This window comes from Sinocyclocheilus anshuiensis, unplaced genomic scaffold (assembly GCF_001515605.1).
Source record: "Sinocyclocheilus anshuiensis isolate Anshui unplaced genomic scaffold, SAMN03320099.WGS_v1.1 scaffold2267, whole genome shotgun sequence".
Lineage (NCBI taxonomy): Eukaryota > Metazoa > Chordata > Actinopteri > Cypriniformes > Cyprinidae > Sinocyclocheilus > Sinocyclocheilus anshuiensis.
In genome coordinates this window covers 200,683-214,262 of record NW_015541483.1, presented here as the reverse complement: position 1 = coordinate 214,262, position 13,580 = coordinate 200,683, and the positions used below count along the sequence as shown (strand labels likewise).

At 39.7% G+C, this 13,580-nt stretch overlaps 1 protein-coding gene across 2 annotated transcripts in view; it reads left to right on the top strand.

Annotated features, from left to right (window-relative positions):
* Positions 1-4,067: 4,067 nt before the first annotated feature.
* LOC107690840 (BRCA2-interacting transcriptional repressor EMSY-like) overlaps positions 4,068-13,580 on the top strand; it is a 20,231-nt gene continuing 10,718 nt past the window's right edge. For both annotated transcript variants that reach the window (XM_016489261.1, XM_016489260.1), the window contains exons 1-11: positions 4,068-4,138; positions 4,211-4,310; positions 5,201-5,275; positions 5,376-5,551; positions 6,583-6,738; positions 7,253-7,512; positions 8,414-8,648; positions 9,364-9,570; positions 11,789-11,938; positions 12,876-13,049; positions 13,125-13,261. In XM_016489261.1, coding sequence (XP_016344747.1) covers positions 4,069-4,138; positions 4,211-4,310; positions 5,201-5,275; positions 5,376-5,551; positions 6,583-6,738; positions 7,253-7,512; positions 8,414-8,648; positions 9,364-9,570; positions 11,789-11,938; positions 12,876-13,049; positions 13,125-13,261 — 1,740 coding nt within the window. In that variant the 5' untranslated portion in view covers position 4,068. The remainder of the gene's footprint in view (positions 4,139-4,210; positions 4,311-5,200; positions 5,276-5,375; positions 5,552-6,582; positions 6,739-7,252; positions 7,513-8,413; positions 8,649-9,363; positions 9,571-11,788; positions 11,939-12,875; positions 13,050-13,124; positions 13,262-13,580) is intronic.

Genomic DNA, 13,580 nt, shown 5'->3' with positions numbered 1-13,580 from the left:
AAAAATTAAGTTTTGATATATTTACGGTAGGAAATTTACAAAATATCTTCATGGAACATGATCTTTACTTATCCTAATGATTTTTGGCATAAAAGAGAAATGTATAATTTTGACCCATACAAAGTATTGTTGGCTATTGCTACAAATATACCCCAGAGACTTAAGACTGGTTTAGTGCTGCAGGGTCACATATAGTTACAATCAAAGTCTGACGGCTTAATTCAAATCAAAATTATGATATTGATTTCCGATGATTTTTCTTAGAGGAGTAAAGGGATCAGAGGAGATTGGTGTGTCGCGATCGTTTTAAATTCACTGGTTTTGTATTTTTCCACTGTTGTGTGTATGGTACGTATGTTTAATCTTGTGTTTTTGAGAAAATAATGTTCATGTGAATTTATATGATAAGTTAAGCTTTGTATATTAATATTAGTGCTGTCAAACGATTAATCACATCCAAAATAAAAGTTCTTGTTCACATCATATGTGAGCCTGCAGCACAAAAGCAGTGTTAAGTCGCTGGGGTATATTTGTAGCAATAGCCAACAATACATTGTATGGGTCAGAATTATACATTTCTCTTTTATGCCAAAAATCATTAGGATATTAAGTAAAGATCATGTTCCATGAATATATTTTGTAAATTTCCTACCGTAAATATATCAAAACTTAATTTTTGATTAGTAATATGCATTGCTAAGAACTTAATTTGAACAACTTTAAAGATGATTTTCTCAATATTTAGATTTTTTTGCACCCTCGCGTATATTATGTAAACAAAAACTTTTATTTTGGATGCGATTAATCGCGATTAATCGTCTGACCGCACTAATATTAATATGTTTTTGTCATCTTGACCAGACCCAAATCTCACATTTTACAGTTTTTGATGCACGCCGAGAGTTTCTGAGAAGAATTGCATTGATAAGCCGCGATGTGCCATGATTTTATGATGACATTTTCATCATTTTAATTGGAAGTGATTGTTTGATGAGTAGCTGACGGTTGTGGTTTAGTTGTTCGTGATTGTCACGTTATTGAAATCTTATTACTGAAAAGCTTCTGTTTAAATTCACTGAACTGAGATGGGCTTTAATTTGTGTTGATATGGAATAATATTTGAATCAAACTGTCCTGATGTGTATTTCGTGTAAATAAAAACATTTGTTTTTAGGCTCGGGGTCGTGCGTCTTTATTATTCAGTTTTAAACTGGGTTTTATTTAAGACCAAGTCAAGTCTCCTTTATTTGTATAGTGCTTTATACAATACAGATTGTGTCAAACTGCTCATAAAACATAATTTTGCATCTTCAGTAATTGATTCTTGATTTAAGTATGTTTAGATGTTTGTACCGGAACACAAGACACAAATACTGAGGATAGACACTCATTTTTAGCAGTTTATGCAACATTTAATGCGACTTTATGAATTTCATACTTTAATATGTGGCGCATTAATGGTCACATGACATGCAGGTAAACAAATAAAATATTTGATTTTGTGAGTGTTTTATTTTGATTGATGTTATTTTATTATGTATCAATTTGGAAGATTATCCTATTTAAATCATTGTGATAAACGAGTCAAAAGTAATCTAAAAGTAATCTGATTACATATGTGTACTGTAACGGATTACGTTACTAACTCGAGTGCTGTACTGTTCATCTGAAGTGAAAAAGTTATTATTTTCATAACTATATGAATTTACAGATGAAACAGGGTGTGTACGTAGTTTATGAGAGGCTTTTTGTTTTGGTTCTTTCACATCCGACAGTCATTTTGATATTATTTGGAAATTCTACATTTAATATTACTCAACATTTGAAGTCGTTTTCACGTTATCAGACCGTTTTTGTATTATTTTATATTTATTTACGTTGTTAATGATGCCTTTATGTGTGTATTTTTATGTTTACCTATTTATTTAAATTACGTCATGTAATTTGGAATCAGTAACGGATTACAATTAGTAAGTAATTTACATATTCACCACTTAATTTGACGAAAATGCATAAACGCAGGACAATAACACGCAGCGCACAAAAGAATGTAAACAATGGGCGTCTTCTGAGAGCTGCCCGACACAGTGCCTGATCGCATTCAGACGTGTTCTGATGTTTTGTTGTTTATTTTGTGCTGACCAACTTGACTTAAATTCGCGTTAAACTGTGTTAGAAGCTATTAGCGTGAGTGGTTCAGTTTCGCTGTTTTCTGTCGTTGTTTCGGGCTTTCCCCGCGGGCAGCTGTGAGCGCGGGCGTCGGAGAAACATGGCGGAGCTGAAAGGCTGTGCAGAACTGAAGGTAAGCGCGGAATTAAACACACGGCTGACATTATAAATGACACACCGGGGTGTGTACTGGTGATAAGCGGTGATTTCACACGCACATTCAGCTCGGCTGTGAGCGCCGCGGGTCGAATCTGTGTTCGCGTGTGTTTGAGTGAAACTCCAGACAAGCTAACGGCTAAAGCTAACTCTCTGCACACAGCACACTGACAACAAAAACAGCGCTTCACACGCGTTAGTGTCTATTAAACGACTGCTTCTGGTCAACGTGTCTGTTATTCTGCAGTGAAATACTGAGTGTTTGTATTGGTTTGACTCCATCATATGTGAAAGTCAGATCAAAACAAACGCTTGATTTCAGATCAGATGACATTCAGCACTCATTCACATCAGATCGGAATAAACGCACAGCTCATCAGTTATTAGCTCTTTAAACTGTCAGAATGAAGCGGCTCTGTGTCAATCAAAACAGTGAGCTCATGTTTTATGCAGGACTGGGCGGGGCGAGCGGCCAAACGGTCTTTGATGTTCAAATATGGGCGGGTGTATGTTAATATACTCGCGTGACGTCACATATATGTTGTTTTCATAAATGGTCTGAGGAGGCGTGTCCGTTTTGTTTGTTAATTTCAAAAGACGTGATCTGAAGCTTTTAAAATCTTCGGTGGTGTTCATCTTAAATGCTTTCCTCTAAAGGATTTCTTGAAGCTCATTGGCTCTTAGACATCCAGAGAGAGTTTGCAGCATCCGTCGCGTCTGCCAGAGGTGAGTGTGTTTAAAATAATAGTTCAGAGATAAATGAACATTTGCTGAATGATTAGGATGGGTTTGTTTCTTCATCAGGTTTGTAGAAATGTAGCAATGCATCAGTGTCTCAGCAATGGATGCTCTGCAGTGAATGGGTGCCGTCAGAATGAGAGTCCAAACAGCTGATAAAAACATCACAATAATCCACAGCACTCCAGTCCATGAGTTAACATCTGGAGAAGACAAAAGCTGAAACTAATCCAGCATTAAGACGTTTTTAACTAAAATACATAGAGACCATAATCCATAATAACGCTTCCTCCAGTGAAAAAGTGTTCTGGTGTGAATCAGGAGAGAAATCTGCACAGATCAAGCAGCGTTTAAACAGCTCTAAACTTTAAACGAAATCTGAGGGAGAAACAAACTCATCTACATCTTGGATGGCCTGAGGCCTGAGTTCATGTTTGGGTGAACAGCTGCTGTAATGTGACGTATGATGATGATGAATGCTCTCTCTGTGTCTCTGTGTGTGTGTGTGTGTGTGTGTGTGTGAGAGTGTGTCTGTGTCTGTGTGTGTCTGTGTGTGTGTGTGTCTGTGTGTGTGTCTGTCTGTCTGTGTGTGTCTGTGTGTGTGTGTGTCTGTGTGTGTGTCTGTCTGTCTGTGTGTGTCTGTGTGTGTGTGTGTCTGTGTGTGTGTCTGTCTGTCTGTGTGTGTCTGTGTGTGTGTGTGTCTGTGTGTGTGTCTGTCTGTCTGTGTGTGTCTGTGTGTGTGTGTGTCTGTGTGTGTGTCTGTCTGTCTGTGTGTGTCTGTGTGTGTGTGTGTCTGTGTGTGTGTCTGTCTGTCTGTGTGTGTCTGTGTGTGTGTGTGTCTGTGTGTGTGTCTGTCTGTCTGTGTGTGTCTGTGTGTGTGTGTGTCTGTGTGTGTGTCTGTCTGTCTGTGTGTGTCTGTGTGTGTGTGAGTCTGTGTCTGTCTGTGTGTGTGAGTCTGTGTCTGTCTGTCTTTCTGTGTGTCTGTGTGTGTGTGTGAGGGGCAGCATGCCGGTGGTTTGGCCCACGCTGCTCGACCTCAGCAGAGATGAATGCAAACGAATCCTGCGCAAACTGGGTGAGACTCACTGAAGCATCACTGTGCTGTTGTGTGTGCTGATCGCGAGCTCACGTGTGTTTGTGTGTTCAGAGTTGGAAGCGTATGCCGGCGTGATCAGCGCTCTGCGCGCTCAAGGAGATCTCACCAAAGACAAGAAGGAGCTGCTGGGAGAACTCACTCGAGTGCTGAGGTGACGCACACACGTCGTTTACAGCCGTGTTTCACTTCTACATCAAATGTTTGGGCTTCTCCAGTGATATGATGTACGCTGGTCTTCTCCAATCATTGTCAGATTAAACCCTGCCCCTTTATTACGATCCACTGCATTCAGATCCGCCTCCGCCGTTGAGTGCCACACCCACATTTCAACATCCAATCAGCAAGCAGCAGATAGAACTAAGTCCCGCCCTCTATTCTTTCTTTGTGGATAATCAGTTTCACTCAGATTTCCGTCACAATACAGAAGCGAAGATCGACTTTCATTTCATCACGACTGCAGTGCGTCTGATAGCTTAATGTTTTTTAGTTACATTGATCTTATTAGCCCGTAAAATAATAAAAAAAAGGTAACACAATAAAATTGGACAGAAAATATATTAATATTAAATATCAATATATCATTTTTATTCAGTTCTATGCAACAGAATCAGATATAACTGTTTTTTTTTTTTGAGTAATTATCTAAATAATGTATAGTCCTACAAAGCTATTATTATCTATTTTTAATGTTTTTTACAGGAGTGTCTTCTGCTAATAATAAATCAGCATATTAGAATGATTTCTGAAGATCATGTGACACTGAAGACTGGAGTAATGATGCTGAAAATACAGCTGCGCATCACAGAAATAAATTACAGTTTAAAGGATATTAAAATAGAAACCATTATTTTATATTCTAATAACATTTTGCAAGATTAGTGTTTTTTTCTGTATTTTTGATCAAATAAATGCAGCCTTGACGAGCAGAAGAGACTTCTTTAAAAACATTACAAGTCTTACTGACCCCAAACGTTTGAGCGGTCGTGTATATGTGACAGCTGAGTGTGTGTTTGACAGTGAATGTGTGGTGTGTTCTGTCAGTATCTCGACGGAGCGGCATCGAGCAGAGGTGCGCAGAGCCGTGAATGACGAGCGCCTGACCACCATCGCTTATCAGTGAGTCTCACCGCTGTAGTCCACTGAAGCCGTGCTAGTGCTTTAGTGAAGCCGCGCTGAGCTGTAATAAAGGCCGTGGTGTTGCTCGTGTGTCCTGCAGCATGTCGGGGCCCAACAGCTCGTCTGAGTGGTCCATCGAGGGCCGGCGGCTGGTTCCTCTCATGCCCAGACTGGTTCCTCAGACGGCCTTCACTGTGATGGCCAACGCAGTAGCAAACGCGACCGCGCACCAGAACGCCTCGCTGCTGCTGCCCACCGAGACCGCCAACAAAGAAGGTACAGAGACCCTGCAAATTATTTTAAATGAGCTTTTATTTTGTTTTCATGTTAATTTTAGTCTTACGTTTTGGTAATTTTGTTATGTGCTTTTTCAATTTTTATTATTATTATTATTATTAAATGTTTCTGTTTAGCTTTAATTTATAATAATTTCCATTTTTGTTGTAGCAATTTTAGTATTTCAGCTTAAACTTATTTATTTCAGTTTTTATCTATTTATATTTGACTTGGTTAAACTTTATATTAAGCATCCTTAACTGCTACTATTTGTAGTCTTATTATATACATACATACATGTGTTGTACATTACATACAAATCCTTGCACTTAATTTAAAAATAATAAAATATAAAGAAAGTGACCTTTTATTTTATTTCAGCTACCGAGTTTTTTTTAAATAGTTTTATTTATCAATAACAACATATTATTACTATTACTATTTATTTATTTAATTAGATTTTTTATGTATATCTTGTGTCTGTATAATCTGTTTTGCGGTTAATATAAATATTAATAAAGACTTTTTTTGTTAACAATAACAACATATTTTTATCTATTATTATTACTATTTTATTATTTTTTGTTTATAATTACATTTTTAGTTTTAGCTAATGATAGCAACATACTGTTAGTATTGTTATTGCTTGTTTTATTATTATTTTTATATATTGTGTCTGTATAATGTATGATTTGTGGTTAATATAAGTTTTTAAAAAAGTTAAACAAAAACAAAAGTAACAATAAAATTGGACAGAAGTTACAAAAACTGAAGTTAAGTTTTTGTAAACGATAACAACATATTATTATCATTAATTATGTATTTGTATCTTATTGTATAATTTGTGGTTAATATAAGTAAAAAAAAAGTTAATTTATTATTATTATTATTTATTAATTTTTATTTTTTTTGAATGTGTTGTGTCTGTGTAGTCTGTTATATGTTTATTATTTTGTTATTTTTTGTTGCTGCTGGCTGCTGTCTCTCTCTTCCTTACCGTGTGTGTGTGTGTGTGTGTGTGTGTGTTGCAGTGGTGGTGTGTTACTCATACACCAGCACCACCTCCACTCCACCCAGCGCATCGACTCCAAGCAGCAGCGCAGCAGCAGCCCTTAAATCCCCTCGACCCGCCAGCCCCGCCTCCAACGTGGTGATGCTGCCCAGCGGGAGTACAGTCTACGTCAAGAGTGTGTCACACACGCACGCACACACACACACACACACACACACACACTCAGACAGACACACTCAGACAGACACACACACACACTCAGACAGACACACACACACACACACGCACACTCAGACACACACACACACACGCACACTCAGACACACACACACACACGCACACTCAGACACACACACACACACGCACACTCAGACACACACACACACACGCACACTCAGACACACACACACACACGCACACTCAGACACACACACACACACGCACACTCAGACACACACACACACACGCACACTCAGACACACACACACACACGCACACTCAGACACACACATACATACACACACACTCAGACACACACATACATACATACACACACACTCAGACACACACACACACACACACACACACACACACACACACACACACAGACGCATGCACACACTCACACACACACACACGTCACGCTCTCCTCCCTCAGTGTGTAACGTCTCGTTCTGGCCGTCTCTCAGGCGTGAGCTGCTCCGATGAGGACGAGAAACCCCGTAAGAGGCGGAGAACCAACTCGTCTAGCTCCTCCCCCATGCTGCTGAAGGAGGTGCCTAAAGTGGCCACGCCCATTCCCAAAACCATCACGCTTCCAGTGAGCGGCAGCCCCAAGATGAGCAACCTGATGCAGAGCATCGCCAACTCGCTGCCGCCGCACATGTCACCGGTGAAGATCACCTTCACCAAACCCTCCACCCAGACCACCAACAGCACCACACAGAAGGTCAGGCGCACTTCCTTCCTGTCCTGTCACATTCTCACAATCCTGCGCTTGTTTCCTGTCATTAAGAGGCTTTACAAAGAGCTGAAGAGTAATATTCTCTGAAGAGAGAAGATGTTTTGAGTGTTTGTCTTTATGTGTGTGATTGTGGGGGCGGGGCTATCTTTGTCTGACCAATGAAAGACGGGGTGTGTTCAGGATCCCGTGTTAGTTGATTAAATGCATATTTGAATTAAATTAGAAACAGCATAATGAGCATAATGAACTGGCATTCTTTGTTGCTCAAGGGTTAATGTAAAAAAATATTAATGTGTTAATGTTAATGTGGAAATATTCACTACTGTTTTTTTATTTATTTTAAAGAAATTAATGCTTTTATTCATCAAGGATGCATTAAATTGATCTAAAGTGTCAGTAAAGACATTTAAAATGTTTCAAAAGATTTCTATCAAATAAATGCTGTTCTTTTGAACTTTCTATTCATCTGTGAATCCTGAAAAATAAAATGCATCACAGTTTCCACAAAAATATTGTGCAGCACAACTGTGTTCAACATTGATAATAATCAGAAATGTTTGTTGAGCAGCAAATCAGCATATTAGAATGATTTCTGAAGATCATGTGACACTGAAGACTGGAGTAATGATGCTGAAAATACAGCTGCGCATCACAGAAATACATTACAGTTTAACAGATATTCACACAGAAAACAGCTGTTTTACATTCTAATAATATTTCACTATTTTACTGTATTTTTGATCAGCCTTGGTGAGCAGAAGAGACTTTGACATCAAGATCCAACCACCAATGCTTGAATGTTCCTTCAGAGCAAATAAACACTCTAATGACGTACGAATCACTGAATCATGTTTGAGTGATTCATTGAGTCCACTCTGTGCTGCAGGTAATAATCGTGACGACGTCTCCCAGCTCCAACTTCGTGCCCAACATCTTGTCCAGGTCGCACAACTACGCGGCCGTGTCGAAGCTGGTGTCGAGCGCCGCGCTCAACGCGTCCAGCCAGAAGCAGACCATGGTGCTCTCAGCCGGCTCCGCCGCGGCCCTGGGGCCCAGTCCTGTCGCCGTGACGACCATGGTGTCCTCCACACCTTCAGTGGTGATGTCCACCATCGCACAGGGTGAGTGTGTGTGTGTTTGAGTATGTTGGTGTGTGTGTGTGTGTGTGTGTGTGTGTGTGTGTGTGTGTGACGGAGAGTGAGTGAGTGAGTGAGTGTGTGTGTGTGAGTGTGTGTCTGTGTGAGTGTGTGACTGAGTGACTGAGTGACTGAGTGAGTGAGTGAGTGAGTGTGTGTGTGTGTGTGACGGAGAGTGAGTGAGTGAGTGTGTGTGTGTGAGTGTGTGTGTGACTGAGTGACTGAGTGAGTGAGTGAGTGAGTGAGTGTGTGTGTGTGTGTATGAGTGAGTGTGTGAGTGTGTGTGAGTGAGTGTGTGTGTGTGTGTGTCGCTGCAGGTTTGTGTGTGTTTGAGTATGTTGATGTGTGTGTATGTGAGTGAGTGAGTGAGTGTGTGTGTGTGTGTCGCTGCAGGTTTGTGTGTGTTTGAGTATGTTGATGTGTGTGTATGTGAGTGAGTGAGTGAGTGTGTGTGTGTGTGTCGCTGCAGGTTTGTGTGTGTTTGAGTATGTTGATGTGTGTGTATGTGAGTGAGTGAGTGAGTGTGTGTGTGTGTGTCGCTGCAGGTTTGTGTGTGAGTGTGTGAGTGAGTGAGTGTGTGTGTGTTTCGCTGCAGGAGAGTGATCACAAAAACAAACCTGTGTGTGTGTGTGCGTGTGTGTGTGTGTGTTGCTGCAGGTTTGTGTGTGTTTCAGTATTTTGATGTGTGTGTGTGGTTCAGGCGCGTCGTCCGCGGCGGTGAAGGTGGCCTCCACTCGTCTGCCGTCTCCCAAGGCTTTGGTCAGCTCTCCGTCTCAGATCCTGCAGATTCCCAGAGCGCAGCAGCAGACGGCGGTTCAGTCTGTGTCTCCTAAAGGCCTGCAGGCCTCGTCTCCTCAGAGTGCCAGCGCCGGAGCCAAGCCCACCATTCAGATCAAACAGGAGTCTGGTGAGCGCGTGTGACGGCACATAAAACACAGGGCTGCACGACTAATCGAAATTAACAACAAAGGCTGCAATTTAATGAAATAAATATCTGCGCTGCCCGTTTCTGAGTGAAGCGCAACACTGTGTTCCTTTACACGTGAGCAGCTCATGATCTGGTGTTTTCAGCATCACACAGTAAATGATCCACATGAACTGCATCGGCTCTGAGTCTGAGACGCTTTAACATGCATTTGAGAAGGAAACATCTCTAGACATCTTCACAAGCTTATCAACTAAAGAGAAGCTTTAAGGGTCCCTGCAGTTTTCTGTCAAAATAAAAGCTTGGTGTAAATATAATATTTATTATTTGAATTTTTAAAAGATGTTAATATTAGTGATGTAATTTGACAGTTGGATTGTAAAATTATTGTATTATTTTTCTTGAGTACTCTTTATATTTTAAAGTAAAATATTACAATAGTAGTATTTTGTGTTGTTTAATATTTTTATTTAATAATAATAATAATGATAACTAGATAAAAAAGTTAGTTAAGACAAACTTTAGGTTGGCTTGAGAAAGCCGGACCAGAAAGTTTAAAGCAGTTGTAAAAGCGTGAAGTTTGAAAATGAATGTTGATAACATGTTTCTAGCATGATTAGCATGTTACTAGCATGTTTTTAGCATCATTAGCATGTTGCTAGCATGTTTTAACATGATTTGAATGTTACAAGCGTGTTTCTAATATGATTAGCATGTTGCTAACATGTCTTTGGCATGATTAGCATGTTACTAGTATGTTTATAGCATAGTTAGCAAGTTACTAGCATGTTGATAGCATGTTTCAACATGATTAACATGTTACTAGCATGTTGTTAACATGATTAGCAAGTTACTTGTATGTTTCTAGCATGATTAACAAGTTACTTGCATGTTGCTTGCATGATTAGCAAGTGACTACCATGTTGCTAGTGTGATTAACAAGTTACTAGCCTGTCGCTAGCGTGATTGGCAAGTTACTAGCATATCGCTAGCATCATTAGCAAGTTACTTGCATGTTTCTAGCATCATTAGCATGTTGCTAGCATGTTTTAATATTATTTGCATGTTACTAGCGTGTTTCTAATATGATTAGCATGTTGATAACATGTCTTTAGCATGATTAGCAAGTTACTAGTATGTTTATAGCATAGTTATCAAGTTACTAGCATGTTGCTAGCATGTTTCCAACATGATTAACATGTTACTAGCATGTTGTTAACATGATTAGCAAAATACTTCCATGTTTCTAGCATGATTAGCAAGTGACTACCATGTTGCTAGCATGATTAACAAGTGACTACCATGTTGCTAGCATGATTAACAAGTTACTAGCATGCCGCTAGCATGATTAACAAGTTACTAGCATGTCGCTAGTGTGATTAACAAGTTACTAGCATTTCGCTAGCATGATTAGCAAGTGTCTACCATGTTGTTAGCATGATTAACAAGTTACTAGCATGTTTCTAGCATCATTAGCAAGTTACTAGCATCATTAGCATGTTGCTAGCATGTTTTAACATGATTTGCATGTTACTAACATGTCTTTAGCATGATTAACAAGTTACTAGCATGGTTACCAAGTTACTAACATGTTGTTAGCATGTTTCTAACATGATTAACATGTTACTAGCATGTTATTAACATGATTAGCAAAATACTACCATGTTTCTAGCATGATTAGCAAGTGACTGCCATGTTGCTAGCGTGATTAGCAAGTTACTAGCATGTCCTTAGCATGTTATAAAATTCATTAATTTAATTGCTTTTTAATTGCATTCATAATTTCTATCAGACAAATTGCAATTATATTTTTACCCAAATCGTGCAACCCTACTAAAATGGTTTAATAAACAGGTCGACTCAGTGTTATTTTAGTATCATTGATACACTATTATAGTTTTTGTTAATATGTGCAATAAGATTTTATTTTAATATTTTCTGTTTTCATTTTAGTTTGTTTTAGCAATTTTGTTGTGTGTTTTTGTCTTTTTTTGTTTTCTTTTTTTTTTAATATGCCTATATTTTTTTATTAAGTTTTAGTTATTTTAGAACTTAATCTAAAGGAAAATGAGAAATTTTGCCTTGACAACTAGCTTATTGTTAAGATTAATTTTTTGTAATTTATTTTATTTCAGTTAATGAAAGTAAATAAAAAAGTGAATAGCCCTATGTGTGTGTGTGTGTGTGTGTGTGTGTGCAGGAGTGAAGATCATCACGCAGCAGATGCACCCCAGTAAGATCTTACCCAAACCCTCCAGCGCCGCGCTGCCCAGCAGTAGCTCCGCCCCCATCATGGTGGTCAGCAGCAACGGCGCCATCATGACCACTAAACTGGTGTCCACTCCCACAGGTACCACAGACGTGTTACAGCACATGCATGAGCAGAGACGTGCATGTTGTTTTGTTAGAAATAAATATGTAGGTTTCAAGAATCTGGACAATGGGTTTACTGCTAAAAATTCTCAGATTATATGTACTTATAAAGTTCATACAATCATATATATATAAAATTTCTCATCAATATTTAAAAATTGTTTTTTTAAAGAATTGCTAATTTTTTAATTGATAAAAAAGGGGTAAATGCAGTAAAGCATGGTAATAATATGTGACATTCAAAACTTTCACATTCACTCAATAATGAGAAGCTGCTGATCAGATACAATGTGGTTTTAGCCGAAAAATATTAAGCTATGACTTTTTAAAATAAAATAATTCTTCTGGCCAAAATGGATTTTATAAAACGGAGAGTTCCGGTCCTTGATTCTGATTGGCTGAGCCGCGTTCGAAGCTGTTGTAAATTACGCTACAAAGTAACATACACCTTTGTTTACGTTTGTCTGTTGCACCTTTGTTTACACTTTGTTACAACCACAACTGTTTCTGAGGAACTACATTGTTTGGTGGAAGAATACTGTTTTTATTAATATCATTACACTTTATTTGCTCTGTTTTATTTTGTGAAACCTTACTACGTATATGGAATAACCGTTTTATAAAAGCAATAAGCCCCGTGAAGCCGTGGTTTACAGTGAATTTATAACAGCTAAGCTAACAACACCCCTTAGGTGTTATAAACTCACTTATTAAGGGCTTATTGCTTTAATGTGAGTTTGTCATTGTGCTGTTTTATTGTTATAAGAAAAATAATGAATCCACATTTTCAAGCATTGGTTTTGTTCAAAGAAAGGGAAAGATGTACAGATCTAACAGATCCTGAGCGTCATTGACTAATATCTGATCTTGTCGGTCAAGTTTATGAATCGCTGAACCTGTGACGTGTGTTTTAGGCTCTCAGGCGTCGTACACGCGTCCATCCGTCAGTCCTGCGATCGGCACGCGTGTGGCCACGTCTCCCGCCGGAGCCACGTACGTCAAAACCACCAGCGGCAGCATCATCACCGTAGTGCCCAAGTCTCTGGCCACGCTGGGAGGCAAGATCCTCACCACCAACATGGTGTCGGGTAAGAGCTGGAAACAGCAGCGCGCCGCTGACTGCAGCGAGTCCCGCCTCTTATTCTGACGCTCTGCCTTCACAGGAACCACCACCAAGATCACCACCATCCCCATGACCTCCAAACCCAACGTCATCGTGGTGCAGAAGACCACCGGCAAAGGGACGACCATCCAGGGTCTGCCGGGGAAGAACGTGGTGACGACGTTGCTGAACGCAGGGGTGAGGTCACGTGACGCTGCTGCGCGCCATGCTGCTGTATGCGGTGATTCATGACACGTGTGTCTGTGTGTGTGTGTGTGTCTGTGTCTGTGTGTCTGACTGTGTGTGTGTGTGTGTGTGTCTTTGTGTCTGTCTGTGTGTCTGTGTCTGTGTGTCTGTCTGTGCCTGTGTGTCTGTGTCTGTCTGTGTCTGTCTGTGTCTGTCTGTGTGTCTGTGTCTGTGTGTGTCTGTCTGTCTGTCTGTGCCTGTCTGTGTGTCTGTGTCTGTGTCTGTGCGTGTGCGTGTGCGTGTGCGTGTCTGTGTCTGTGTCTGTGCGTGT